The sequence below is a fragment of the Pagrus major genome, chromosome 18, assembly GCF_040436345.1.
Source record: "Pagrus major chromosome 18, Pma_NU_1.0".
NCBI classification, from domain to species: domain Eukaryota; kingdom Metazoa; phylum Chordata; class Actinopteri; order Spariformes; family Sparidae; genus Pagrus; species Pagrus major.
The window spans coordinates 23,741,002-23,767,898 of record NC_133232.1 but is presented as its reverse complement, the minus strand read 5'-3'; the positions used below and the strand labels follow the sequence as shown (position 1 = coordinate 23,767,898).

At 40.1% G+C, this 26,897-nt stretch overlaps 1 protein-coding gene and 1 long non-coding RNA gene across 2 annotated transcripts; one reads left to right on the top strand and one right to left on the bottom strand.

Annotated features, from left to right (window-relative positions):
* The first annotated feature begins 105 nt into the window (after nt 1–105).
* Nucleotides 106–13,536, top strand: reep2 (receptor accessory protein 2). Its single transcript, XM_073487154.1, has 8 exons — nt 106–306; nt 2,413–2,485; nt 5,489–5,565; nt 5,871–5,991; nt 6,107–6,220; nt 7,331–7,511; nt 9,746–9,912; nt 11,212–13,536. The coding sequence occupies exons 1-8, from the start codon at nt 275–277 to the stop codon at nt 11,281–11,283; spliced, it is 837 nt and encodes a 278-aa protein (XP_073343255.1). The 5' UTR covers nt 106–274; the 3' UTR covers nt 11,284–13,536.
* A 9,506-nt stretch (nt 13,537–23,042) lies between these two features.
* On the bottom strand, nt 23,043–26,576 carry LOC141013554 (uncharacterized). Its single transcript, XR_012180437.1, has 3 exons — nt 26,424–26,576; nt 25,200–25,276; nt 23,043–24,393 (listed from the first exon to the last, which is right to left on the bottom strand). It is a non-coding gene; the product is annotated as an uncharacterized lncRNA (long non-coding RNA).
* Between the last annotated feature and the right edge of the window lie 321 nt (nt 26,577–26,897).

The window sequence follows — 26,897 nt, the reverse complement described above, 5'->3', positions numbered from 1 at the left end:
TCATGTGTATCACTGCTCTTCAGGTTGAACTGGGCTCTGGCCCTTTAAGAGCCCGTCTCTCCAGCAGCGGCAGGGAGAGCAGCAGCAGCTCGGAGCCAGAGACTGCAGCACATCCTCAGCTGCTGCCGGCCCACCTGACGGCGCAGCCTCCCGGTTCACATCACATCACAGCCAAACCGCGTCCAGGAGGGGAATGGGGGGCACCTAGCCCACTAGCTAATTACCTTCGATTTCCTAGAAGCGGAGAAGGCTCACGGCCGGCGGTCCTTGCAAGATGGTATCGTGGATTATTTCGAGGATAGTGGTGTGAGTACGGGGCTGGGCTGTTGTTGTGTTTTACCGCTAGCCCGACTATCTCCTCCATTCATCAGCTGTCTGATGCTGAGCCGTGCCGCGCCACCCGGAGCTGGGCTCGTGTGCTCTCCCGTAGATAACGACTTACATTTCATGAACGTAGAAAAACTTCCCTGGTCAGTGTGTTGTGTGAGCAGCCGCCTGTAACAACCGTGTGCTCGGCTCACACGATGATGCGGTGCGGTCGCATCCAGCGCTGCTAGCCGCGGGTAGCTAGCGTCTCCTGGCTAGCTAACAGTAACCACCTGACAGATGATGTGTCGGCAGGGGAAATGAGTCGTTATCCGGACACGTTATTCAACTAAAACCTGCTTAATGTGCCAGCCTCGCTTCAGACAAGGACTCCAAACAGCCTGCTATGGCTTTTTAAATAAACACCACAGCCTGTATGTGTAGACTGAGCATCTCAGCAGCACCATATGGTGACATGAGTGGGTGAAATATGATGGCCCAGCAGGCCAGTCAGGGATGTGTTTCCATCCATCCGTCCATCCATCCATCCATCCATCTATCCGTGACTACACCTATGTGCAGGAACTGGCCACATCAATGTGGATGACTTGGCTATTTTTAATATTACAACATGTTACAGATGTTTTCCTCCAGATGAGCAGGGCCTCAGCTTCCACCTGTACACACCACATCCCAGCAGTGTGGATGACTCAACTAAAGCCAGCAGCTGTCATCATCCTCATCCTTTATGCAGACACTTTTACTTTTCGGTGACATAATTGTCTGACATCTGGACGTACCTGTCTGTTCCTTGTGATTAATCTTGGTAGTGTTAGTCCTCTAATGTAACAACAATGACGTCTTTGAAAGGCCCAGGTGTGGAGATGTTATTGATGTTTCCTCCTTTATAAATATTCCGCTTGCCTGGATTACATAAGTAGAAGATAACACACGGGTTACTCTAAGCGGCGTCCAGCTGGCTCTTCCACTTCACTGCACCTCAGGTAGTCATGTGTCGATGGGAGACGAACAGTGTGACTGGATGTGCACCATAATGGCTGCTGCACATCCGACACAAGATCAATCACTTCTCATTGTGGCTCTGCGCTTCAAACAGGCAGCTGCATTTTTTCTTTTAATATAATAGAAAAATGATTTGTTTGTAGCTGGAAAAACTGAAAACTTGTGTATCAGCAGCGTAACTATACATTCTGCTCAATATCTCTGATCTTCAAGCATCATTGACAGGACAGGATGCCCTCAGACTCAGTAGTGAACCTGAGAAGGGGACAGTAAGAGGCACGGGGCGTCTGCTGTGGGAGTCTACTGGCCTAGAGGCCTGGTAGGAGTCGCCTTGGCTTACTGTACAAAGCCGAGAGGCACTGCACACATGACCGAGCAGCTCAGACACTTGGACCTACTTAAATGCTGAGGAAAACAGTAGATATGTTCAGGCTACAAAAAGCCGGGAGTCTCATAGGTAGACATTCAACCCTTAGTTTGGATTGTTATGAATTACAATCCACTGTAAGCATACAGACAAAGTACTGACTGACTGAACTGTTTTCTCCCTGCTCTCCCCTCACTCAGCATTTAACATCCTGTCACATCAGCACAAATCCCCACAGTGGCACAGGATGCCACCAAATGCACATCAAAACCACGGCTCTGTGTGCACAGCGTCCCAATCTGCACGTGGACTGACACATGGTGACCCACCCCTGCCAGACCTTTGTGTGTTTTTCCACTTTGTCTCACTGCAGTTTTCCTGACTCCATGATCTCCTTTTTGTTTTTTTGTCCTGATTGGCAGGCCAGTGTGTTTTGACAAGACACTTCCCATTTAGCTGTGTACCGTAGCATCACCATTCAGATCAAAACCACAGCGAGGCTGGCTTTACTTAAATATAAGAAGAAGAAGAAGAAGAAGAAGCCCAGTAATACAGAAAGCTGCATGTGTTTACATAAGCTCAGAACAAACACGGCTAACCTGCTTTTTAAGCAGGAACACATTTGTTAGGTGTCTGCATCAACACCCAGAGGCCACGTTCTCGAGCTGAGTCCCCCTCCTCTGACCCAGGCTTCTCTGCTCCTCTGCTTTTTGCAGCCTCGCCTTCGGGACGCTCTATCCAGCATACTCCTCATACAAGGCTGTCAAAACGAAGAATGTGAAGGAATATGTGAGTATCACCTCTGGTTACTAAATCACAGCAGCCGATTTTGACCCCTGTCTGCTCTGTTTGACTTTTGGGATATTTTGCCGCGGGCTGCTGTTTGCTATTTTTATACTCGCGTTTTAAATGCACGTTGTGAGAGGGAATGTAATACAAAGCCCACAGACAGAATTTAGGCCAGGCACACTCTTGACTTTGGAGGACGCATATTAATCACCCGGAGTACTTTTTGCTTTGAGGTTTGCCACCCTGACTGTTCTGTTTCTTGGAGCACTTTTGCACAAAGACTTCTTACCAAAATATCAAGCATGTTTGATTCTGATCGGGATCTCCCAGACAAGGCATGACTGTTAATTGGGACATACCGCCCCTCATTTCTAAATCCTGAATGGAATTGGATCGGATCTGCCTGACCACATCTGGAAATAGTTGGGCTCACACTGTGTTTGGATCGGTCCAGTTGCCAAAATAAATGTTAGCTTAGTACATTTCTACAAAACCACAACTTCAAACTGAACTTTATGTTTTGCCTTTACATTTCTTTAGGTTGAACTTCCTATTTCTCTCTTGCCACAATGCTGTGCTTCTGCTCTGCTTAGGTTTAGGCACAAAAAACACTTGGTTAGGGTTAGGAAAACGTTATGTTTTGGCTTAAGATACCAGTTTTGTTCACTACAATCACAAATGGAAATGGTCCAACTTCTTGTGACAAACAGCCGCTTTTGGTCACCACAAAAACGGATGGAATGTCAGCAGGTCTCCTTCAGAAAAAGTCCGCTTTTGTGTCAAAAGAATAGCTGGAAATGTTTACAGGTGTCCTTATGAACTGCGGTCAGCCTTGTTCGCTGTAATAACGCTGCCACCGTCTCCTCCTCCTCCCAATAGTCAGCTAATAGGCATATAATGTGAACGTGGTATGCCATGTTTGTTACAAATGTCAACCTTGGATGTATCTGTGGTTTGCACTAACGTTACCTGCTAAGATAATATCCTGGTGGCAAGGCTGTCGGATCTTAGGTATGTGTGAACACAATGCGTACAACGTGCTGACACCTGTACACAACGTAACATTGATGCAGATATTTGTTCTTAGCTAAATAATATACAGGTTGTTGTTCTAATTAAGGGTAAGCAAGCAAAAAAAACTGAGAGGAACACGGCTCTGGGTAATGATTAAGAGTCTGTTCTGCGCCATGAAAGTGCCAAAAGTTCTGTTATTTAACAGACCTGCGTGAAAAATTAAAGTGGAAAATGAATGACCTACTGTTAGAAGTAACTGATCTATCCAGCTGATCTGCTGTTAAAGCATCTATTAGATTGAGTCACAGAGTAGCCTACACGCTGGGTCTGCGACAGACCAGGACAACCTGACACAAAATGATTATACAAAGATGGATTAACTTAATGTATTACATACATACATTTACAAGAGGGGACAAGTAATGAAGATTTTGTCGCAGACATTGTTTTACAAAGTTCATACAGTTTCCCTTAGCTCAACGACCCACAAAGTCTGGGGCTGATTTTACAGCCGCCTCAAAATTTTATTTATTTTTATCCGGATAATGTATTCAGATACAGATCCCTTTTTAATACTAGGTGTAAAAGACAAACTCATACCTCCATATCTGTGTCTCAAACCTAATTCTTGTGTCCTCCATGGACAAAACAACGTGTCGAACACCAGATGTAGTCCATGTAGAATAGGAGAGGAATTGGGAACAAGGCAGTAGTCTGTGCGTTTCTCTATTTCTATTTCTTGTTTTAGCAAATAATTTTTATCCAACATCTGCAAGAGTATATGAATGTGCATGCACCTCCTAATGATTACATAACAGCCTTCCACTCTGCAGATTGTGATTAGCTGTCTGCAACATTTTGTGCAGTTAACGCAAAATGAATGTGATGGATCACAAGAAGAGTAACTGGACAGAAAAGAAAAAAACTCTTTAACACAATTTATTTTTTGTCAGAAAAAATAAACAATTCAGTTATGAAACACTGATCTGACACACATAGCATGTCAAGAGCATGAAACTGCCCCATCCCTTGATACTAAAATGACTCATAGTTCAAATGTGCACTCCCTTATTTTGTCATGAAACCCTATGGTGCATGCACATCCCCAAATTTCTTCTTGGTTTACTGTTGATATTTTAACCCTCAACACAATCCATACTTGAGAATTAAAACATTGATGCTTACATCAGAGAGAATATCTAACACAACAGATGAAGTCCCAGTTGAAACCAGGACAAGAAGGATGGATTCCCATTCTGTCTTTGGCTGAGAGTCGGGGTCCTCCCTGCTTACCTCATCGCTGCAAGGGATGAGACGGAGGGAGAAGGGGGGTCCAGGAGGCAGAGGAGCAGGAGATAGCAGCACTCTGGCCCTCCGCCTAGATTCGCACTGGAGAACAGTCTCCTCCTGGCAGGTTACCATGGCAACCCCCCCCCCTCAACCGCTACTCAAGCAGACGGCCACAGACGGAGCAAACGAGGGAAGGAGGAAGAGAGAGAGAGTGGAGGACGCCATTTTTAGAACTGATGTTTCCTCTTTCCTCTGGTTTGACTCATTTTTAATGAGTCGAATAATTCAGCGTTACGTGCGTTTACGCGCCTGCAGCCTGTTAAAGCCTTCAACATACCGTTATCATGCAGAGCTTTTCTCTATTTTAGTAACATTATACATGCATATGTTTGATATTGATAATGTATTTCCACTGAATAAGCTAGTTCGCCTTTAAGTGCCTACTTAAAAAGGATTTCATTTAGCTTACACAATGGCCTACATTCCCTTTGTCTGCGGGACATTAACCATGCATACTGATGTGATCTGACAGCACTGAAACATATGTTCCATTTCTGCATTGGCACGTCTGTTTGGCTCCACGTGTCTCGGCACGTGCACACTGGATGCTGTGGGTGCTATTTCTGTTTTGTTCTCTCTACTCACCGCTGTGTATATGTGTGTGTGTCTGTGTGTCTGTGTGTCCGTGTGTCCATCCAGGTGAAGTGGATGATGTACTGGATAGTATTTGCGTTGTTCACAACGGCAGAGACGGCAACAGACCTGCTGCTGTCGTGGTGAGTCAGGAGCTGCTCGTGATCATGACCCACCTCAACTTGCTTGTAATAAATAAACTGCTTGTATAATATCAATAGACGCATTCATGTGCTGAGAAGTGTTCTTGATATTTTTTTCAATTCAATTCAATTTCAGTACAATGGTCTCTTATGAAAGTATCTTGTTTTCACTTTAGCATCATAAAACACAAATATTCAGCCTTTTTTTCTGTTCAGCTTCTTGGCGAACTCTGGTGTTGGTACCTTTCTCAAAGCTTTCCTTTTCCTCTCTTTCTGATCGTATGTCTCTGTGTTTCCTTACTCAGGTTTCCATTTTACTTTGAGCTAAAGATTGCCTTCGTGATCTGGCTCCTGTCCCCATACACCAAGGGCTCCAGTGTCCTTTACCGCAAGTTTGTTCACCCAACCCTGTCCAACAAAGAGAAGGTAGGAACAGGACCTTGTATAAGTCATTAAGTCTGTCTCACAAATGTCTTCTTTTTTTTTTGTCCCCATTGCTTACATCACTCTCCTCCCCTTCAACTTTCGTCCTGTGCTATAGGAGATAGATGAGTACATCGCACAGGCCAAAGACAGGAGTTATGAGACGATGATGAGGTTTGGAAAGAGAGGTCTCAACCTCGCTGCTAATGCTGCTGTCACCGCAGCCACCAAGGTGAGTTCTGCGCTCTGAAGTTGTGTGCTATTGTGATTAAATAATTTGTGATTTACAATGACGAACACATGTTTTCTTCATCGTTTGACATCTGTAATATCTTCATTGTGGATTGTGTAAGAAGTGTCTGTTGCTCTGTTAGGACCTGGTGTGTCTTTAAATCCAGATCAGATGGTGCAGTTAATTTCTGATGTTAGAACGTGTTTGAGATTCTTCTCAAGTGATGTGCTTCAATGCTCACATGTGATGTCATCAGAAGAAATAGGAAGGAAAAGTGCTTATTTTCACTTGAGCCAAAAACTGGGATCAGACTTCAAAACTTTATCTAAGCCTGTCTCCTAATAGCTGAAAGGTACATGTGTTTGAGGGTCGGACTACTATCGGATACACATTTCATACTCAAAACTAGTTGATTGGGGAGGGTGGGTGCAACTGGGGACAAAAGCTATGTCCCTAATTGGGAAAACAGCAGATGTTTGGTGTTGAAGTTTGGGTCATTGTTGGTGCTGCAAGATCCATGTGTTCTAATGAAAATGTTCTAATGCAAAGTCAAAGTCTCTGTATTTACAGTAATGCTTTGTTGTTTGTAAGTCTTAATTCATAGTTCACACTTGCTAGTTACTATACCAGTCATTGCTCCGCTCCACATTAACATGCAAGTCTTCACCACTTTCATTTATATCCCTGTACAGAGGGTTTTGTCGCGTAATCACGCTTACCAAATAGTTAACTGACATTCAAGTAGAGATTTAATCTGTCGATTCATTTTTAATTCCCCTTAACTGAGTAACAGCCCACAAGATCTCATGAAATAGCCATCAGTGCCCATCAAAATTTCTCAGAGACCGAAGGTAAAGTCTAGAGATACCTTTTTTCTGACCATGATCCAAAAATATATTCAGATTACAATGACCTGAAACTGAGAAAACAAGCAAATACTCACGTACTAGTTGTTTAGTCTGTTTCTGCTGACTGACAAATCAATTAATGGTTTAACGTATTAATTAATCATTGCAACTCTAGATCATACAATCAGACGTAAGCTATAGATATTTTCATGCTGTCACATATCTGACACACGTCTGTGTTTGGTTTTGCTCTGATGCCCAGGGGCAGGGCGTGCTGTCAGACAAGCTGAGGAGTTTCAGCATGCAGGACCTGACTCTCATCAACGCTGACGACGATTTGGCTCTGCACCATTCAGACACTCGCATGAGACGGGACCCCATGGACGAGATGAGCTCAGGGGCCAGCACGCTGCCCCGGGCCAAGAGCACCGCTGCACGGCAAAGTAAGGCCACATGACCCCCACAGCACACGCTGCCTCATTAGCAGCTTCACGTGGAGAAGCACTGAGTCACATACATTTACATAAATACATATACACTGACTGTGCGTGCAGTTAGCTGATTGGGCTGGTGTCACTTAGAGGACTTTCTTTATTTATGAGCAGGAGTGAGGCTAGTCAGGCCAAGTGGAATCATGTGATTTAAAGCACTGCAGGATGGCAGGGAAGAGGAGGGGACGCAAAGAAGTGTGGATTGGGGTGGGGTGGGGGTGGGGGGGGGTGAAAGCATGTGATTCCAGTGGGAGGAGAGGCTTGGAAGCAGGACTCTTTGTGTCTCACAACACTGCTGGCTGGTTGGCTGTGTGGGCCTGACGAGCTGTGAACTGAATACAGAGAGAAGGACACAGAGACGCACAAACAACAAGTGAACAGAGCAAAGTGGCACATTTCTACCGAAACCCTGTCTGATAGAACAAAACAGTGAAGTGATAGAACAGACAGACGGCAGCAGTTAATATGAAATCTTCAGGATGATTTGTGCATGGGTGTTGCTTTTGATAACCTTTGGGAAGAGTACAGTATAGTGAAGAGAATCCATACACGGAGGTCCACTCCATCCTCTCACCAATGATTCAGAGCTTTCAGCCTTCATTAGAACAACTTTGTGAATGGACCCAACATGATTGATTCTGTATCCTTTCATGTGATGTGAAAGGACTCAAGCATTTTAAAATGTCCTGTGTCTACGTACATTTACAGCCCAAAATGAAGTAGAGGAGGGCACTATGCATCGTTGTAGACTAATTGTTCATGTAATATTTTATCACGAAGCATAATGCATCATAGCGGACTATTCAGAGCTGAAAGTGGATATAACTTTAGTTGTTGTTGGACACATTCTTGTTCAAACAATCATTTTCTGTTATGCCCTGTTTAAATCAACAGAATTTAAGGTTTTTAGAGAAGGAAATACACATGATATATTATCTCATTATCTCATAAACTTGATGTTGGTTTAGTCCAATAAGATCACCACTAATTTATAAACAGTCTCTCAGAGCCAATCAAGTAATCTGCTATTTCACTTAACCCCAGGTTGTTCCCGCCTACATTAGTTAACCCTTTACTGTTTGTATTTGAGATTTTATTGACGAGAATTGATGACTGATGTTGAGTGGAAAAAAGAAACTAGTAAATCTCCTGTGATTAATCGACCGTGAGTGAAACGGTCATTGGATTAATGAAAACAAATGTCAGCCTCAACCTTTCTGTGCACAGCTGTTACAGCTGTCCTGATTTTACTTCTATGTGAAGATCTTGTTTGCTTTGGTTTCTCACCAAAACACGATGTGTGTCTAATGAACCTGTCTAGTATAATTCCTTCCTCCATTGAACATTTCGTGCGTACCTCTGCGTGCTGGTACATTGTATGTACCAATGTAAATTACTGTTCATGTGTTTGAGGCTGATATGTTTAAACTACATTTCTATCACTCATGATAAATGTAAGACAAACCCACCAGAGGTTAAATTCAACTTGCTCCACCAGTCAAATGTTTCATATATTTACTGTGGTTACCAATCTTTTTACTTGTGTTCTGTAAAATGCAGCAATTTGTAGTTGTGTATTAAGACAACCAAGGTTGGGAACCACTGCTGTAGATGGTTAAAGTTTGGGTCAGTGACTTCCAATAGTGAAAGAGGCTTGCGTTGTTTCTCGCCATCCTGGGTATCAGTGCTGCAGCACCAGAGTCCAGCTGGGGTCTAGACGGTCACCGAAGTGCTCTCTGCCACTCTTGTAGCTTTCATTTCTTTACCCACATACTGCGATGATGGCTGGGCAGAACAGACACTGATTTGGCTAGCTCTCTATCATAAAGCCGACAAAATCCAATGAAAACTGGTGGCAACAAAGTCTGTAGTTTGAAATGTGGCCACTGGGTGGTGTGAGAGGCTGTGACTGCAGTGATGTACGGGTCTGCAAATAGCAAATACACACTTTTTCAAACAGTCTTCTAAATGAATGCAAAAGGAATTTCATCCATTTTGCATTTTAATGTTTATGTAATAAATCACATTAGCTCAGAGGCAAGGAAATGCAGAAATGTGATGCTCGGTCTCTGCTCTCTCAGCCGACTGATGAGTCATTTGGTGATTCTTTTTTTCACCTACTTTTAGTCTGAAACCTGAGCTCCTCTGTCGCTGAGTGACCCACCAATTTTTGTCCAATCTTGCAGCCCGCTCTATGGTGGCCACGTCTCTGGCTGACGACGTGTCATCCCAACACAGCTCTGACCAATCAGACACAAGGACTGAACACTCTGATGACGATGTGGGAGAAAAAGCCCCCAAACGAGTGTCTACCATCAAGGCAACCAAGAAACCTGCTGCTGCTAAGACAGAGGTAGAGCAATGAACATTCACACACGAAGAACAAGATTTGATGTAAGAAGGCCAATGATTGTTACTGCTGTATATTGTGCCTAAGAGAGCAAATAGAGTAATGTTTAGGTGTACGACCTATGTAAATTATAAATCTTATTCTCAGTGGTACAATATTTATAGTATATTTGAAAGAAAAATGATCAGTTATGCGACAAAATGACGTAGAGCTGAGAACAACATTGTTTTAGACCTTAGTGGCAGTTGGTAGTGTTGATGTGATTTCCACATCCACAAACTTTTTTGATCCTCCAGGTCCAAGATACATTTTAAAGTTCATCAATGCTCATTTGACTTTTCTCTTCAATCACCTTTGGTATCACTGTAATAATTGTTTGTTTAGCAATAGCAGATCAATTTCCAAATAGTCTAATTTTCATTTGTATCACTCAGCTTTAGTCGAACCTTTGCTGGACGTCCTTTCCGTTTTTATCTCTTCACTGTAGTCTCTCTCCTCCTTTTCCTTCTGTGGTTTTAAGTGGAAACAGACACCTTTTAAACCCCCCTTCAGTGTCTCCTAGTGGTCTTCTCGTTGACTTTGCTATTGCAAAGACGCTAGCAACCAGAAACAAAGATGTTTGTTTCTTTTGTTCCTGGCTTCCCTGCAGCTCCTTGTTCAATTTCCTGGCTCCTAGCTTTAGCAACATGGCTACCGCTAGCAGCCAGGTTACTGTCCAAACAAGAAATGACCATCACCAGTGCTATGATAAAGGCAGAGTGAAACAGCTGTTTGTATTATAACCAGGCAGGTTTTGTTACCTACTGATCTAGAGAATGCCAGGCTTGAACCATCTCAAGTCCTGGTGGTAAGGGGAAGCACATTTTGACAGGGGAACAGGCTGTGACACAACACCAGAGCTCTCTACATTGAGCGAATGCCTGTCAGTTCACTCTTGTTTCAACCCGGTATCTCCATCTTTGCCTTCTTTGCCTCCTTTCAACAGGGTTCTTTTTCTTTGGCAGGCTAGAGTTTCCACAGTTGATCTGGTTTTTCCAAGATTACCTGAGGGTAGCTACCAGGGAAAACAAATCCTCTTCCTGTTTGTGTCGTGCAACGTGCTTCCTTTGTGTCGTAAATGGAGACTTCACTTTCCTGGAGATTTCCTACCTGGTGGTGGACACAATTGCACAGCGACAGTCAGGCTTATAGGCGGCCAATCTAAATGACGATGGTGTCATTAACATCATCATTTACTTCATTAAAGCAAAACTTCTCTATTGTTGGTTTAACTGCTCTTAACTGTTTTTCCCCCCCTGCAAGACTCAAACCAAGACGGTGAAGAAGCCGGCGAAGAAAAAGACCACAACTACCAATGCAGAGACGCCGCCGTGAGGCCTGCTGTCCACATCCACCGGCCTCCACTCGCTCCACCCACAGCCTGCAGGCCCTTCTTCCTCCGTTTGGTCTCCGCACAAAAAACACACACACTGTATATATCAAGCACTGCAATTGTGTCACTCTTGCTGGATTTTAGAGCAAGGTTTGGTTTTTAGCAGTATGTGGCCTCCTTTAGGTTGGGAGCAGTTCTTTTACCGGGTTGTTGCATATTTTTGTCTCACTCTTGACTTACTGTGAGCTCATCTCTGATTTAACAGTGGGGGGTGTTTCTTAGACAGTTTATTTAGTCTGATAATGATTGGTGATATATTCATAAATGCTCCGTTCTTTCTTCTTTTAACATACATATGATATATACATATGTCCCCTCTGTTAGATGTGAACACAAGCTGGTCATGAGCGGTTTTCCGGTCTCATTGGTCTTACTGATTCATGTTCTGCTGCCGACAAGGAGACATTCTTGTTTGAGGTTGAAGTATCAGTAAAATATCACGTTCTTAACTCCTTCATGTCCTCTGTGCTCCTCCTAAGTGGTGAAAGATCTCACCCTCCGGATCCTCAAATGCTGTTGGCTCCGCAGCACAGACAGTTTTGTTTTGTTTTTTATTATTGAGGACTAAGAAGGTAGTTTAGATCAACTTCAAGGCCTGAACTGGCTTTTGTCTCTCAAACACCACCATGCCCCAGCTCATGTAACTGTCTAATTTTAAAGGATTATTTGTGATAAAACCTGCATCAGTTCTTTAACTTGATGACTGACTTTTAGGCTCACAGCCTGTGGAAGAGTTTACAAGTTCAGTTTCCCCTCATTCGGCCTTATACACCTCCTGAGTGAGTCTGGCTCTGCTAAGTTAAAGTCTCACTTACAGCGACTTTCTTAATCTCTGCTTCAAGTCGTGTACAGTACTGCTGATGGAGTGGTTTGTTTAGTGTTGGCTTAGTTATCCTTCTTCTAGACATCACTCCCTCTTAGGTTATATTTATCCATGATCATTCATTTATTTATTGCGCTTCTGTTTGATCCAGTACTTTTGGTCATGTGATATAACTGATAAATATGATCAGTTAAGGTAATGCTGTAACTGAGCTCTCTCCCAATGAACGCAGCACTCATGGAAGAGTCGTATGCGAGGTAACATATCTGCTTTCACCGCAGTAGTGAAGTCTGTACTGTATATTGTTTGTGTTCAACATTAGAAAGTCATGGAGTCGCTCTCCTCCACCCAGCTGTGTGGTTGCCTCTTTTCAGTATTTCTACCCATCTTGGACAAAGAGAAGCAATATGGAAATATTCACACCAAATCCAACATCAGGAGACTGTGAGGAGTTATTTTCTCATCCCTGTGCTGTTGTTTTGATGTGGAGGGAGTGTCAAACCAGGCTGTGGGTGTTATATACACTGGACTTTTGTTCTAGGATGGGTTCAACTGAGTTGCCAGTGACTGAGTTGCCAGTCACTGCATTGGGCCTGTGTTTCTTCTGTAGTGAGAGGTTTAAAAGCATGAGACCTGCTTTCTGCAGTGTGACACTAGTATGACCAGTAGGGGGAGACAAACTCCACCTCAACTGTTGGTAAAGTTACTAAACAATATGTAAACACCATGTAAATAGTAACCTGAACTGTATATACGATATGAGCTTGCTTGCCTTATTCATTCTCTGGGCTTAAATCCATTTATTTTTTTTAATCATTTGTGTGCTTTTGTTTTATTCTTAGTCTTGACAAATCACATGCTCTGAAACCGAAAGAAGCTCAGATTTCACAAACATGGACTTCTGGTGTTGGAAGTGATTTTTGTATCTTTGTCTGTCTGATGTTTAAACTCCTCAATCACAAAGTAGGGAATCTCCAGACTGAGTCTAAACTGATGTTGGTACATTCGCATCCTTCTCTGTACTCTACTCTGACTGGTTATTAAGTATTTTAGGGCCAACGGTTTTGTTTTCCTTTTTTTTTTCTTCTAAATGTATCATTCACACTGAGTAAAAAGAAGGCGGCACATAATTAAAAGACATTTTGTCTACGGCCCTGCATTTTTATCTTGTGTTTATGCCATTTTGGGGATATTTATTGTTAATTTTCTTTTTTAAAATCCATATGGTATACAGGGATGTTCATCTGTATATTGTTTGTGCCAATTCTTAAAGCTCCATGTCAAAAAGGATTACAGTATGTGTGCTGGGACAATGGTATCTAACAAGGTCATGTATCAGTAATAAAACTACTAATAAAGGAAACTAAACCAGTGTGTTATTGCCTGTAGTAACTGAATCGAATGCGTATGTCACAACCACAAGACAGGAGGAACATTCAGTGATAAGAAAAAGAAAAAAAAATTTAAGAAATGTGACTTTTGTAAAGTATAGACCTTTTTCACGGCAGACATTTTGACTTCTCATAGCAGGAAAAGCACAGGTGGAATTTCTAACATTAATGATGGCTGCATTCCATTCAGGTGAGCTCGTTCCAGGGCTCTGCTTTTGTGTGTGCTCACTCACTCACATGAATTACTAAGACACTTAATGGAAAACAGCCACCATTAACATTATTGGTCACACCTGTGCTTTTCCTGCTTTGACTAGTCCTATCAATAAAGGCCAAAAACTATACTCAATTAAAAAATACAGTCTATATCTTCAACATTAAAAAGTTTATTTTATTGAAAGAAATTAAACTAAGAGGAGATAACAATGGGCTCGAAATGCTAACTGTAGAGGCAGACTACGCTACGAGTGTCCAGAGGTGCTTCACAGCAGATCCACACACAAGAAAACAGAAGATCAGTAATGTGTCACAGCATCTTTAACTAAACCATGCAGTGAAGAGACCACCTGCCTAGGGATGACTAGCTTCACCAACCAGCCAGCTCGTCTGTCAAAAGAACAAAACAAGCTGCAAAAGAGTTAAAAGGTGTTCATGAACGTGACGGGCAGCTGAACTGTGACAGTGTCAATCCCTACTTACAGTAAACCCTTCACCCTTTCCTTGTTTCCATTTTAAGAAATGCTTTCACTTCTTTTGTTGGATCATTTTTTTGTCTTTTGTTTTCAACAGGCGTGGTGCAACTGTGAATGCAATCAAACCAGTTTTGATGACTTAATTAAACTTACTTGCACGCTATGGTGAAAAGCAGGCACTAAAAAAAATCTGATGCAAAAAAGAGGTGACATGTACTAAGAGAGTGGCCCAGTCTCTTAGAGCTGTCATGGAGAAGGCATGTTGCACCTTCCTGAACTGGACACTCATTGTCTCTCCCCTCTCCAAATGATCTGTTTTCAGACCAAATGATGGTTCTGCCGATCCCTTAAGATGGTAAAGAACAGATCGAATTTCTTCACATAGTTTCTGCCTGTTTCTGGCTTCAACATCCTTGGGGTTCTGGATCTGAAAGTGATCTGAACTGAAGATGTCTTGATGTTGGTTTACAAACAATATGTTATTGTGAAATTGCTTTGAATTTATTTCAGTAACTCCAAACAATTGCCTGTGTCGTTGATCATTTTGCTCTTTTGGTTAACAGTCCAATCCAAACGTCTTTAATATAAAGGGTAGTAACCACTTAGCTCTATGGTCTGAGGTTCTGGAGAGCAGAGAGAAAAATTTGATTTTATATATATATTAAAAAAAAGTAAGCAAACAGCACATATTGAATTAGTTAGCCTCAGTTGCATATTTAAACAGTAAATATCCACATTCAGATAAATCACTGAGTCACATCAGATGGATCATTTTTGTCTTTTGTTTTCAACAGGCGTGGTGCAACTGTGAATGCAGTCAAACCAGTTTTGATGACTTGATTAAACTTACTTGCACGCTATGGTGAAAAGCAGGCACTAAAAAAAATCTGATGCAAAAAAGAGGTGACATGTACTAAGAGAGAGTGGCCCAGTCTCTTAGAGCTGTCATGGAAAAGGCATGTTGCACCTTCCTGAACTCTAAGATAGTGATGTCCACTCTGTTACCCAGGAAGGATTTCCACCCACACACAATACAGAAAGTGAACATCCGCATCTCCAGAGACTGTCAACAATGGCCCAACGTTCATGTTGTCCATTATCCCTCTCTCACTGTGTAAGAGCTTTATGATGATGTACACCTCTCCAAGAGAGCAGTTCCACTGATCGCTAAGACACTGAAAGATGTCACACTGAACCGAACAGGACCTGCGAGGACCTGCCAACAGCATGCTGAGGAGAGGCAACCAACGCAGGCCCAAGCAGCAGCGGGGTCAGTCAGAGCCAGGCACACTGTCCAGGGTGTTCAGAGGAACAGCAGGCCCCGCGCACAGTGAACAGAGAGCTAGAGAGGAAATGCTAAGTACATTATTATTATCACATCTTATACGCCACAGTCATGGTCAATGGTAATGAGCAGTAGCAGCAGCAGTGTCCCTAATAAATAACCACAAACTAAACTAAACACTCAATATACACACAGGATTACTGATGAAATTTATAGAATATGTCATTATCGCTTTGTACATTTATTTTAGGTTCAGAACAGTTTTTTCTTTCTTCTTTTACAAAGACCATCGGTTACAGTTGCAATGAAAATCTCTTAGTATGTCAGTTTGGAATATTCAGTGTTTAAACTCTTATTTACTTGAAACTTTAACTTCTGAGACAAAGTTAAGGGTACAAATATTGTTATTTTGCTTGAGAGAAAGGAAAACTACGTCACTTATTGGAATGATATTATTCAATGATATTTAATCTTGTGTTTATGCCATTTTTTTGATATTTATTGGTAATTTTCTTTTTTTTAAATCCATATGGTATACAGGGATGTTCATCTTTATATTGTTTGTGCCAATTCTTAAAGCTCCATGTCAAAAAGGATTACAGTATGTGTGCTGGGACAATGGTATCTAACAAGGTCATGTATCAGTAATAAAACTACTAATAAAGGAAACTAAACCAGTCTAATTTATTGCCCTGTGAATGTCCACACACACACACACACACACACACACACACAAGAGAACACCAGATAGCTTTGATGGTTTAACTACAGGCAGACACATGATGATGATGATGATGATGACGATGATGATGACGAGGAAACAAAGCACACAGAGTCTAAATTTTTGAGATTTTATTGCCATGAGCTTAGGACAGAGCAGACAACAAAGATCCAGAAAAAACCTCAAGTTACAATAGTAATCAATACAATAATTACAATTGGTACCCAGAGCTTATATATCAATTCAAAAAATATGTTTTTATGTTTTCTAAAAGAACCCCAAACTTTTGTGTCACTGCAAAAAGCAAAGGTCCATATCCTTTAGTATATATTTAAAAATTATATGAAAACAATATATTTGGTATTACATGATATTGTGATAAAAAAAAAAAATCACATGATATTGTGATTTTCTTTGTTTTATCCTTTCAACATATTCTGATTTCTATCCAGGATTTGATAAAGCTGTAAGTGGCTCCTCTTCCCCAGTTGAAGGTCTTTAACAGCAAGATGAACCTGTGCAGCGGTGAAATCTGCGGTTAATGTTTTTCTTATCAGTGACAAGAAACTGTTGTTAACCATTTCAACCCACTTCTCTCTCAGAGTTGTGACGATGTTTATCCCAATGTCCTGATCTTGGAAGTTTTCCAGACTTTGGACAATCATTTTCTCTCCCCTCTCCAAATGATCTGTTTTCAGACCAAATGATATTTTTGTCAATCCCTTAAGACTGTTAAGAACAGATTGAATGATTTTACATAGTTTCTGCCTGTTTCTGGCTTCAACATCCTTGAGGTTCTGGATCTGTCCAGGTTTCAATTTATCAAAGTCTTTCCAGTCTAACTTGAAGGGGATACTGTCACATATTCTGACATATGGATATAAAACGCTGTTGGGAGAAGGGATGTCCTTGACATAATTGAAAAAGTCTCGACGACTTATTCCCCAAAACTCTTTGAAAGCCACGACAGTAATAAAACCATATTTATTGTACCACTGATCTGTTATTTTGAGCAGTAGAAACATACACGGGTCTATATGTTGTTTCTCCCTCTTCATACACGGGCTGTAGTGTGTATATATGAAAACACATTCCACAGCTCTTCCCTTCCTCAACAGAAATCTTTCAAGTTCTCCGATTAAGATTTCCTCACTGTGTAATGTATCTCCAATCTGATCTGAATGACGGGGATAAAACCCAGGAAATTTAACAATTTTACCACCTTTCAAAAGCACAATAGCAAACGCACATTGATTTTCCACTCCGTGTTTCTTTTGGTGTCCGTCTAAGAGAGACTGCAAGGGCTCACCTGCTTCAACTGCAGGAATAATTAATTTATCTGTTTTCAAATCTAATTTCCTTATGTCAGTAAAAAGATCCGTTTTTTTTTCGTCATCATCTTTGCTTTGTTTTAACCTCTCTATTAACGACAGTATAAATGTTCCTGTCTGGTAAGTAAAACCATCCAAGGAATTGTTATTTGGTGAAACATTCGCAGCCTGTGAATCTTGAGCACTGACTCTTGTTGATGTCACTGGGTGTAAATTACTGGTATTTTTAATAGAGGGAAAACAAAAGCTTTCACAATAAGCAAAAAGTTCTAAAATTAGATTCTTCCAATTTATATCCTGAACTTTAAGCAACTTTTGCCAAATTCCTTTATGAAAATATTTCTCCGGGCTTGAGGGATGGTCCTCCTGCTGCTGGTCTTCTTCCCTGGGTAATGAAAAAGGTTAAACATTAATTAACTAACAGGACAAAATCATGTGCTAAATATAATGAACGCTTTTTGTTACCTGTGTTAAACTGATAAACAAAAACGATCAAGCTCCATAACCTTCAGAAAGTACTTTTCTTTTTTAATCCAAACCATTATCTTTTCCCAACAGAGTTGTCACATCATAAAGAGATTTAATTTTCTCCATTGATTTGTGACAGTTTTGGAAGACACCAACACATGTTGTCACCCTACCAGACAATCATTACATTTCACAACAGAAAACTTTTGTAGCTCTAGAGGCCATAGATGTATTTTGTTATTTAATTTGGATGAGCTGTCGTAAATGAAATAGATTTGATCTGCACCTCTGACAGTGACAATAAAAAGTCAGTCAGACATTATCTGATTCACAGTGACATTGTTGCATTGCTGCTGTGTTTGTTTGCATTGGGTTTGTGAATCAGTTTACTAAAGTATCTTTGACAAAGTTGTATAGACTGTCAAATATCACATGTCAGTTCATCTTACAAGTCCCATTTAATAGTGTGCGTTACCCTATACACTGCCTAAATAGAGCTGAAAAAATGTTTATTTTATTCTCTCTCCCTTTTGAAATGGGAATTGACAAAACACGTTAATACTGCTCAATATAATGGAGTTCAGTACAAAGTCGAGGGAGACTGTTCTCTAAAGAAAAACAACACTTTGATTAACAAATGATGAAGTCATGTGAGCTTGTAAATGAGCATAAAAAGTTGCTTGGAGGATGTTAGGTTGGTAGCTGAATCACCTAAATGCTGAACGACAGATGGCTTTCTGTTTCCTCAACAGTCATAAACAAAGTATGTCGTATTGTCACATCACATCAGAAAACCTTTTGTTCCTCCACTGTTGAGGTTGATAACATTGGTGCAAATGGAGGACATGAGAATCTTTGTCAGGAATAAGGAGCAGGGCGGAAAGCTCCTCTTTGGGTTCTTGATAGATTTTGAATCGATATCTTCAGAAGGATTTGACAAAGTTGTATAAGCTGTCATCTTTTACAGTGCTAATATATAATAACATGAATGAAGAAGAAAGTGAAGACTGGATATATTAAAAAAAAATTCAGCAATATGAAGTCAAATTTAGTCTGTTTTCACATTTACTTGACTCAGTTTCATGGGACCAGTTGTCATAACTCGTCTGACTAAATACAGCATTTTATTTCTTAGAGTACCTTTCAGGTATGAGGACGGGCTGCAGCTCGGTGGGACTGGTCGATGACATCTCTTGTCTCTGAAGCTTTTCTGGAACTTGTTGTCTGCTTCTGTCCGGCTTAGTGAGGAAAAGTAAAATTATTACCATCCGTCACAAAGTGCACATATAAAAGTGGGTCTAAATATGTTCTCAGAAGTAGGTTAAAGTGATCTGATAATGTATATATATAGAGAGAGTATAGGGTCTATAGGGTAGAATAACCACTTACCTCTATGGCCTCTGGACACTAGAAAGAAAGGTGAGATTAAATTAACAATACAAATTTAAAAGTGAAGGTTTGTATTACTTTAAATTTGGTTTGGTGCTCATCATGTCAGGATTTTATCAGCCAGTTTCACACATTAATGCCAGAACTAACAAACACCACACATTTAGAAAAAACAGAGTTTGTTCAAAGTTGTTGTGACTTACCAGGTTTGGTCCATAGTGGTGGGCCATCCCAGCAGGGACTGACTGAAAAACAAATAAAGTCTATAAGATTTATGAGTCTATGTCCTTGATTCCACAGAAAACTAGGAATGTCAGTCCCTGCTGGGTAAACAAATTCCTGTTAGTTCTTGCTCTGTTTTTTTTAATTGATATCTAGCATTCATTCAAAGAGTTTAAGTCGTAGGTGTGCAAGTGTGTTGGCTTATAAATCCTCACCTTAGCCAATCATCTTGCACCATTGGTTGTTGCCATGCCAAGTTTCAGTTTCCATCTTTAAACCTCTCCTTGTTACAATTTAAGAAATGCTTTCACTTCTGTTGTTCAATAAATTGTTTTATGTTGTGGTGCAACTGTAGGTGTGTCAGACAAGAACTGATTTGTTAAGACTTACTCACACCCAACGGTGAAACGCACAGCACCTTCAACTAAACCATGCAGTGAAGGGACAACCTGGCTGAGGATGGCTAACCTCACCAACCAGCCAGCTCTCAACTCGTCTGTCACAAGAACAAAACAAGCTGTGGAAGAGTTAAAATGTGGCTGTTTTCTTCTCCCCATGGATCCATCTTTACAGTAAATCTTTAAACCTTTCCTCCTCTCGATTTATGAAATGCTTTCACTTCTGTTTCTCGATAAGTCTTTCTCTCGTCTCTATATGAAGCTGTGGGTGTGGTCAGACAGGAAGTGGCATGATAAAGCTGACTCATGTTATACAGCGGGTGATTAAAACAGCCTTTATCAACATTGATACCCATCTTTTCCGAGCATCAGTGATATCTGTGTGGTGAGGTGCCAAAGCAGATCCCAAAGGATGCAAAAAGACAACACCCGCCCTCCCCAGCCACAGTCTGTTCACACTTGAGTATCTGCTGCTGTAACACCAGACCACAGAGCAGCTTCTCCCCTCAGGCTGTGAGACTCCTCCTCACCCAACCTGCATATTCGGACAGGATAATAGCAAAACTTTCTTATATACAGGTGTTAACACGTGCACTTTTTATCCACTGTGTAGTTTTTGTCTGTGTTTGTAGTCTTAAACACTGTTGAATTATATACCTTTTTTCTTAAATGAGTTTCCTGACCACAACAAAAAAAAATCCTGTTAAAAGTCATCAATGAACAGGTTATCAGTAACTGGATCCACATGTACTTCCAGTTTAATCATAAAGTATAAGACACTCTTTTATTTTAAATGGTACATGGGTTAATACACCCAATTAAGGCAATAGCCCAACCAGTGATGTAATGTAACTAAAACAATTTACATAAGTACTGGTACTAATGTAAATTGTTTTACAAGCACCCAAAAGTCACACTTGAGTAAAAGTAAAGATTTCATGTTTCAATATCTCTTTGATGAAAAGTCGATCAAATGAATAGTATGAGGAAAAGTCTTCAAGTATGTCAAACGTAATTAGGTATCAAAAGTACAAGTAAAAGTAAATTATACATGTATTTACAGATATTTGTACACTGTATACTTTGTGTTGACTGAGTATTGGCCTGGCCAATTATTGTATCAGATATTCAGCTTTTCCCAGTTATCTCAATCATTTTTTTAAATTTTTTTTTATCTAATCGGCAATAGAAAAAATAAATTCAAAAACACACTACTTTGCTCTGTTGCAACATACAATCTGCAAAGTAACTAGTATCCAATAAATGTAGTGGAGTATATAAGTACAACATTTCCCTCAAAAGTATTAGTGTAGTAGAAGTATAAAGTAGCAGGAAATGGAAATACTTCTTTCCATTTCTACTAGTACTATATTCTACTATACTAGTAGTGTACAGGAACCTCAGAACTGTACTTAGGTGATGTAATTAGTTACATTCCATCACTGAGTATCAGATCAATAATCATTTAGCCTATAGTATGTAAATACTGGTATAATTCACATGTCAGTCAAGAATGCAAACAATATAAAATGAAAATCAAATGAACTGATAGAGAGAACATTACTAAGTTTAACAGGTAATAGCTGCTTTAGTGCCACCATCAGAAGAACTGTTCCTAATGTTAACAATCAATCTTTTAATTAAGACTGGACTATTCTGCTGCATTCTGCTGTAAATCAACATGAATTAAAGAATAAGACACAAAAAACAAGGTGAATATTTAGTTAAAAGGGATTTATTTCATTGATTTATTTACCACAAGCATCTTTCACTTAATTTTCATTATAATCATTATCCTTCGTCATCACATGCAGCCACTTGACCTACATTGCGTGTCCTGATGTTTGACTATTCTCTGGTTTATACTGCCACCTCGTGGCTCCCTGTGTATTGTTACAAAATCCAAACAGCATTAGATGAAGGAAAAAAAACAAACAAGAGGAAAGGAGACATCAATCAAAAGCCTGTGTGAAAAAATTGGGTTTTTGTTTCTTCACATCTTCAGTCTAAATGACTCCAAACCTCTTATATCAGGGTTTTCATCAGCCTGTTTATGATCAGAAGCCTTATTTGCTACATATTTAATATTAATTCAAATTGTACTCAGTAATCTTTTATGATTTTAAAGTAACGGAGTAGATTACATGGTGTCATGCTTACTTAGGTATGTGTAAAATGTAATAAATACCTTATTGTTGACTTAAGTTCAAGCTTCACACAAATATATTGTAAACTGAAGCACACTGAGACACATACTCTCTCTGTAGCTAACACACAGAGATCACAGTTAATCTTTACTGAAGATGTTGAGTTAGCATGTTTAACAAGTACACACAAACATGGTTTTATTTAAAAGGGCCGTTGTTAAATTGAAGGCATTAATAAAGTTCAAAATAATCCCAAATTAGTTTTATTCTGTGTCATGTTTACATCAGTATTTACTGGTGGCTGTTTACAACTACAGGCCTCATTTTACCCACCTTGAAGCAAGTTGTGCCATAAGACTACTTTTCTTTGATTGGTCCTTGTTCTGAAAGTGTCATAGTTAGATAACTTGTTTTAATTTGCATGGGTACACAACAACCTGAAGTGTGTATAGTAACTACTATTTGAGACAAATACACTTTTATTTTGCAGTAAATGATGAAATAACCATATAAATAAACTCATTAAAGAAATGAGTGTGACTATCCACAGACAGCTGAACAGCAGGTCCTGAAGAAACAGACCAATCACAGGACTGGATGGAGCTGAATGTGTCCCACATGCTGAATATATTGACCGATTGGAGTTGCAAGAGTTCATAATTTGTGTCTTTCCCTGAGACAAAGCTTCAGCCCCCTCAGTCTAATTTATTGCCCTGTGTATGTCCACACATGCCAAGAGAACACCAGAGAGCCTTGATGGTTTAACTACTGGCAGACACATGATGATGATGATGATGATGATGATGATGACGAGGAAACAAAGCACACAGAGTCTAATTTTTTTAGATTTTATTGTGAAGAGGTCAGGACAGAGCAGACAACAAAAGCTCCAGAAAAAACCTGAATTACAATATTTTATAGATTTCTATCCAGGATGTGATAAAGCTGTAAGGGGCTGTTGTCCCCCAGTTGAAGGTCTTTAACAGCAAGATGAACCACTGCAGCGTTGAAATCTGCGGTTAATGTTTTTCTTATCACTGACAAGAAACTGTTGTCAACCATTTCAACCCACTTCTTTCTCAGAGCTGTGACGATGTTTATCCCAATGTCCTGATCTTGGAAGTTTTCCAGACTTTGGACAATCATTTTCTCTCCCCTCTCCAAATGATCTGTTTTCAGACCAAATGATGTTTTTGCCAATCCCTTAAGATTGTAAAGAACAGATTGAATGTCTTCACATAGTTTCAGCCTGTTTCTGGCCTCAACAACTGTGAGGTTCTGGATCTGCCCAGGTTTCAATTTATCGAAGTCTTTCCAGTCTAACGGGAAGGGGATACTGTCACATTTGTCAATATATGGACAAAAAGCACTGCCGTCTGAATGGATAATCGTGACATAGTTGAAATAGTTTGGATGACTTTGTCCCCAAAAAGCTTTGAAAGCCACGGCAGTAAAAAATCCATATTCATTGTGCCACTGATCTGCTTTTTTTCGCAGTAGAGACATACACGTCTCTATATGTTGTTTTTCTCTCTTCGTACATGGGCTGTTATGCGTATAGATGAAAACATCTTGCACATTGGTTCCATTGTTCTTAAGAAATGTATCAAGTTTCTCTATTAAGATTTGCTCACTGTGTAATGTATCTCTAATGATGGAATCAGAATGATTTCTCTTTTTTGAATGACGTGGATAAAACAAATCAAAAATCACAGTTTTACCGTCTTTTAGATATACAATAGCAAATGCGTATTGCTTTTCCTCTCCGCCATGTTTCTTTTGATATTCCTCTAAGAGAGACTGCAAGCGCTCACCTGCTTCAACTGCAGCAATACTTAATTTTTCTATGTTCGAACATAATTTCATTATGCCAATAAAAAGATCAGTTTTATTTTTGTCATCATCTTTGCTTTGTTTTAACCTCTCTGTTAACCACAGTGTAAATGTTCCTGTATGGTAAGTAAAACCATCCAAGGAGTTGTTATTTGGTGAAACATTCACAGCCTGTGAATCTTGAGCACTGACTGTTGTTGATGTCACTGGGTGTAAGTTACTGGTGTTTTTGATTGAGGGCAACTGGACGTTAGGCCACTTTTTAAACAAATCGTGTTTTTCTAGAGATATTTCTTTAAAAATATAATTCTCCGGGCTTGAGCAATGATCTTCCTGCTGCTGGTCCTCCTCCCTGTGTAATGAAAAAGGTTAAACATTAATTAACTCACTGGACAATACAATGTAAATACAATAATATAAAAATTATGTTATTAAACTGTTCACTTGAAAGACAGAGCTGGAAAATGTTTCTTTCATTTTCTCTCCCTTTTTGAAATGGGAATTGACAAAACACGTTAATACTGCTCAATATAATGGAGTTCAGTACAAAGTCGATAGAGACTGTTCTCTAAAGAAAAACAACACTTTGATTAACAAATGAGGAAGTCATGTGAGCTTGTAAATGAGCAAAAAAGTTGCTCATTTGCTTGGAGGATGTTAGGTTGGTAGCTGAGTCACCTAAATGTTGAACCACAGATGGCTTTCTGTTTCCTGTTTCCAACTAACAGTCATCAACAAATTATGTCGTCTTGTGTGCTGAATCCTCCCAGGAGTGGACAGATTTTCTTATAAAACTGAACTTGTAATACTTTTCCTCCACTGTTAAGGTTGATAACATTGGTGCAAATGGGGGTAATGAGAGTCTTTATCAGGAATAAGGAGCAGGGCGGAAAGCTCCTCTTGAGATTTTAATTCAATATCTTCAGAAAGATTTGACGAAGTTGTATAAGCTGTCGTATTTTACAGTGCTAATATGTAATAACTTGAATGAAGACTAATCAAAGTGAAACTGGATATATTTGACAGATTTTGGTAGACCAAAAGAAAATTCAATAATATAAAGTAAAATTGAGTCTGTGTTTTCACATTTACTTGACTCAGTTTCATGGAACCAGTTGTCATAACTCGTCTTACTAAATACAGCATTTAATTTCATACCTTTGGGTTATGAAGGGCTGCTGCTCGGTGGAACTGGTCTCCTCATGCTCAGCATTTTCTGGTCTGCTTCTCTTCGGCTTTGTGAGGAAAAGTAAAATCATTACCATCAGTCACAAAGTGCACATATAAAAGTGAGTCTAAATATGTTCTCAGAAGTAGGTTAAAGTGATCTGAACTGAAGATCTCTTGATGTTGGTTTACAAAAAATATGTCATTGTGAAATTCTTTACACTATTCTTTTACACTATATATATGTATATATATATATATATACATATATATATATATATATATATATATATATATATATATATATATATGTCTGAGACTCTCGACCCTAGAAAGACAAATGAGAAAATAGAAAATAACATAAAAAAACAATACATATTTAAAAGTGAAGATTTGTATTGCTTTAAATTTCGTTTGGTGCTTATCAAGCAGTGGCGGTCCTAGCTTGCATGACGCCCTGGGCGAACCTCACCTTCAGCACCGCCATTTCTCATTTCATTTCTCATTTCATTTCTCATTTCATTTCTCATTTCATTTCTCATTTTGGTTTGCACTAAGTGGGCAATTTTCATACTTGTATTTGTTAATAACAACACACTGCCCACACTTTATAATTACACTGTTTATTTCTACATTTTATGTTTATACGATTCTATTTCTATTTCTGCTCTAGCTCTTCTTCTTACCTTTTTATTATGTTGTTTATTTTTTACTATTATTATTGCTTATTGTTATATTAAACTGCCCTTTGGCTGCTGATTCTGATTCTGAATCCCCTGCTTCACCGCTCCCCGCACCAGTAGGGAGAGCTGAGGTCCAGAGGTGAACCCATCCCCCTCCCCTCGCCCTTCTTCCTCAACCTCTGTATGGGACTTTCTCAGCAGCAGCAGACGGACCTTTACAAAACAGAGGCCGCCCAGCCGCCCACTCCTCACACGGCAACATGACATAATTGGTTTGACGTGTAAATGAGCAATACAAAAACCGAATGAAATGAATGCAAACAAATGTAAGAAGGCCGGGTACGGGTCGGCACCGGGGTTGATCCGCCGAGACGAGACAAGCCCAGAGGCGGCTGCTGTAGAGCCGGTTACTGTGGGCGACTGTCCGCTCGCTTTTTTCCCCTTTTTTTTTGCGGGCGCTCATTCCGCCCTGGACTATCAAACACCACACATTTAGAAAAAACAGAGATTGTTCAAAGTTGTTGTAACTTACCGGACTTGGTCCAGAGTGGTGGGCTGGCCCAGCAGGGACTGGCAAAGCTTGTCTTCCAAAACTATTGCCAGCCCCTGCTGGGAAAAGATTATTATTTTTTAGTTCTTGATTTCTTTGTTTCAATTGATCTTCAGTTTGCATATAAAAGGGAGTGACAACTGAAGCGAGTGCTGCTTATATATCCTCCAGCCTTAGCCAATCATCTTGCACAGTCTGGAGCTGCCGTGCCAAGTTTTATCATGCGTCACCACTGTTGCATGGGCGTTCACCGTTTACCAGAGCTCAAAAAGTCAACACTCCTTTACAATCTGTATTGACTTAAGTGTCAGTACATCTGACTGAGGGAACTATGCTCCCTGAGGAAATTCACTACCACCTATAATGGAAAATTATATTACTAGACTCTTGTATGAGAAATGATTTAACTCTTATATCATTATTATGTTTTACATTGTCTTCATTTGTTCTTGCCAC

Coding starts and splice junctions, on each gene's coding strand:
- reep2 (XM_073487154.1), top strand. CDS start 275: ATGGTATCGTGGATTATTTCGAGGATAGTGGT. Junction 7,512..9,745: donor GAGCACCGCTGCACGGCAAA/GTAAGGCCACAT, acceptor CCAATCTTGCAG/CCCGCTCTATGGTGGCCACG. Junction 9,913..11,211: donor CTGCTGCTGCTAAGACAGAG/GTAGAGCAATGA, acceptor CCCCCCTGCAAG/ACTCAAACCAAGACGGTGAA.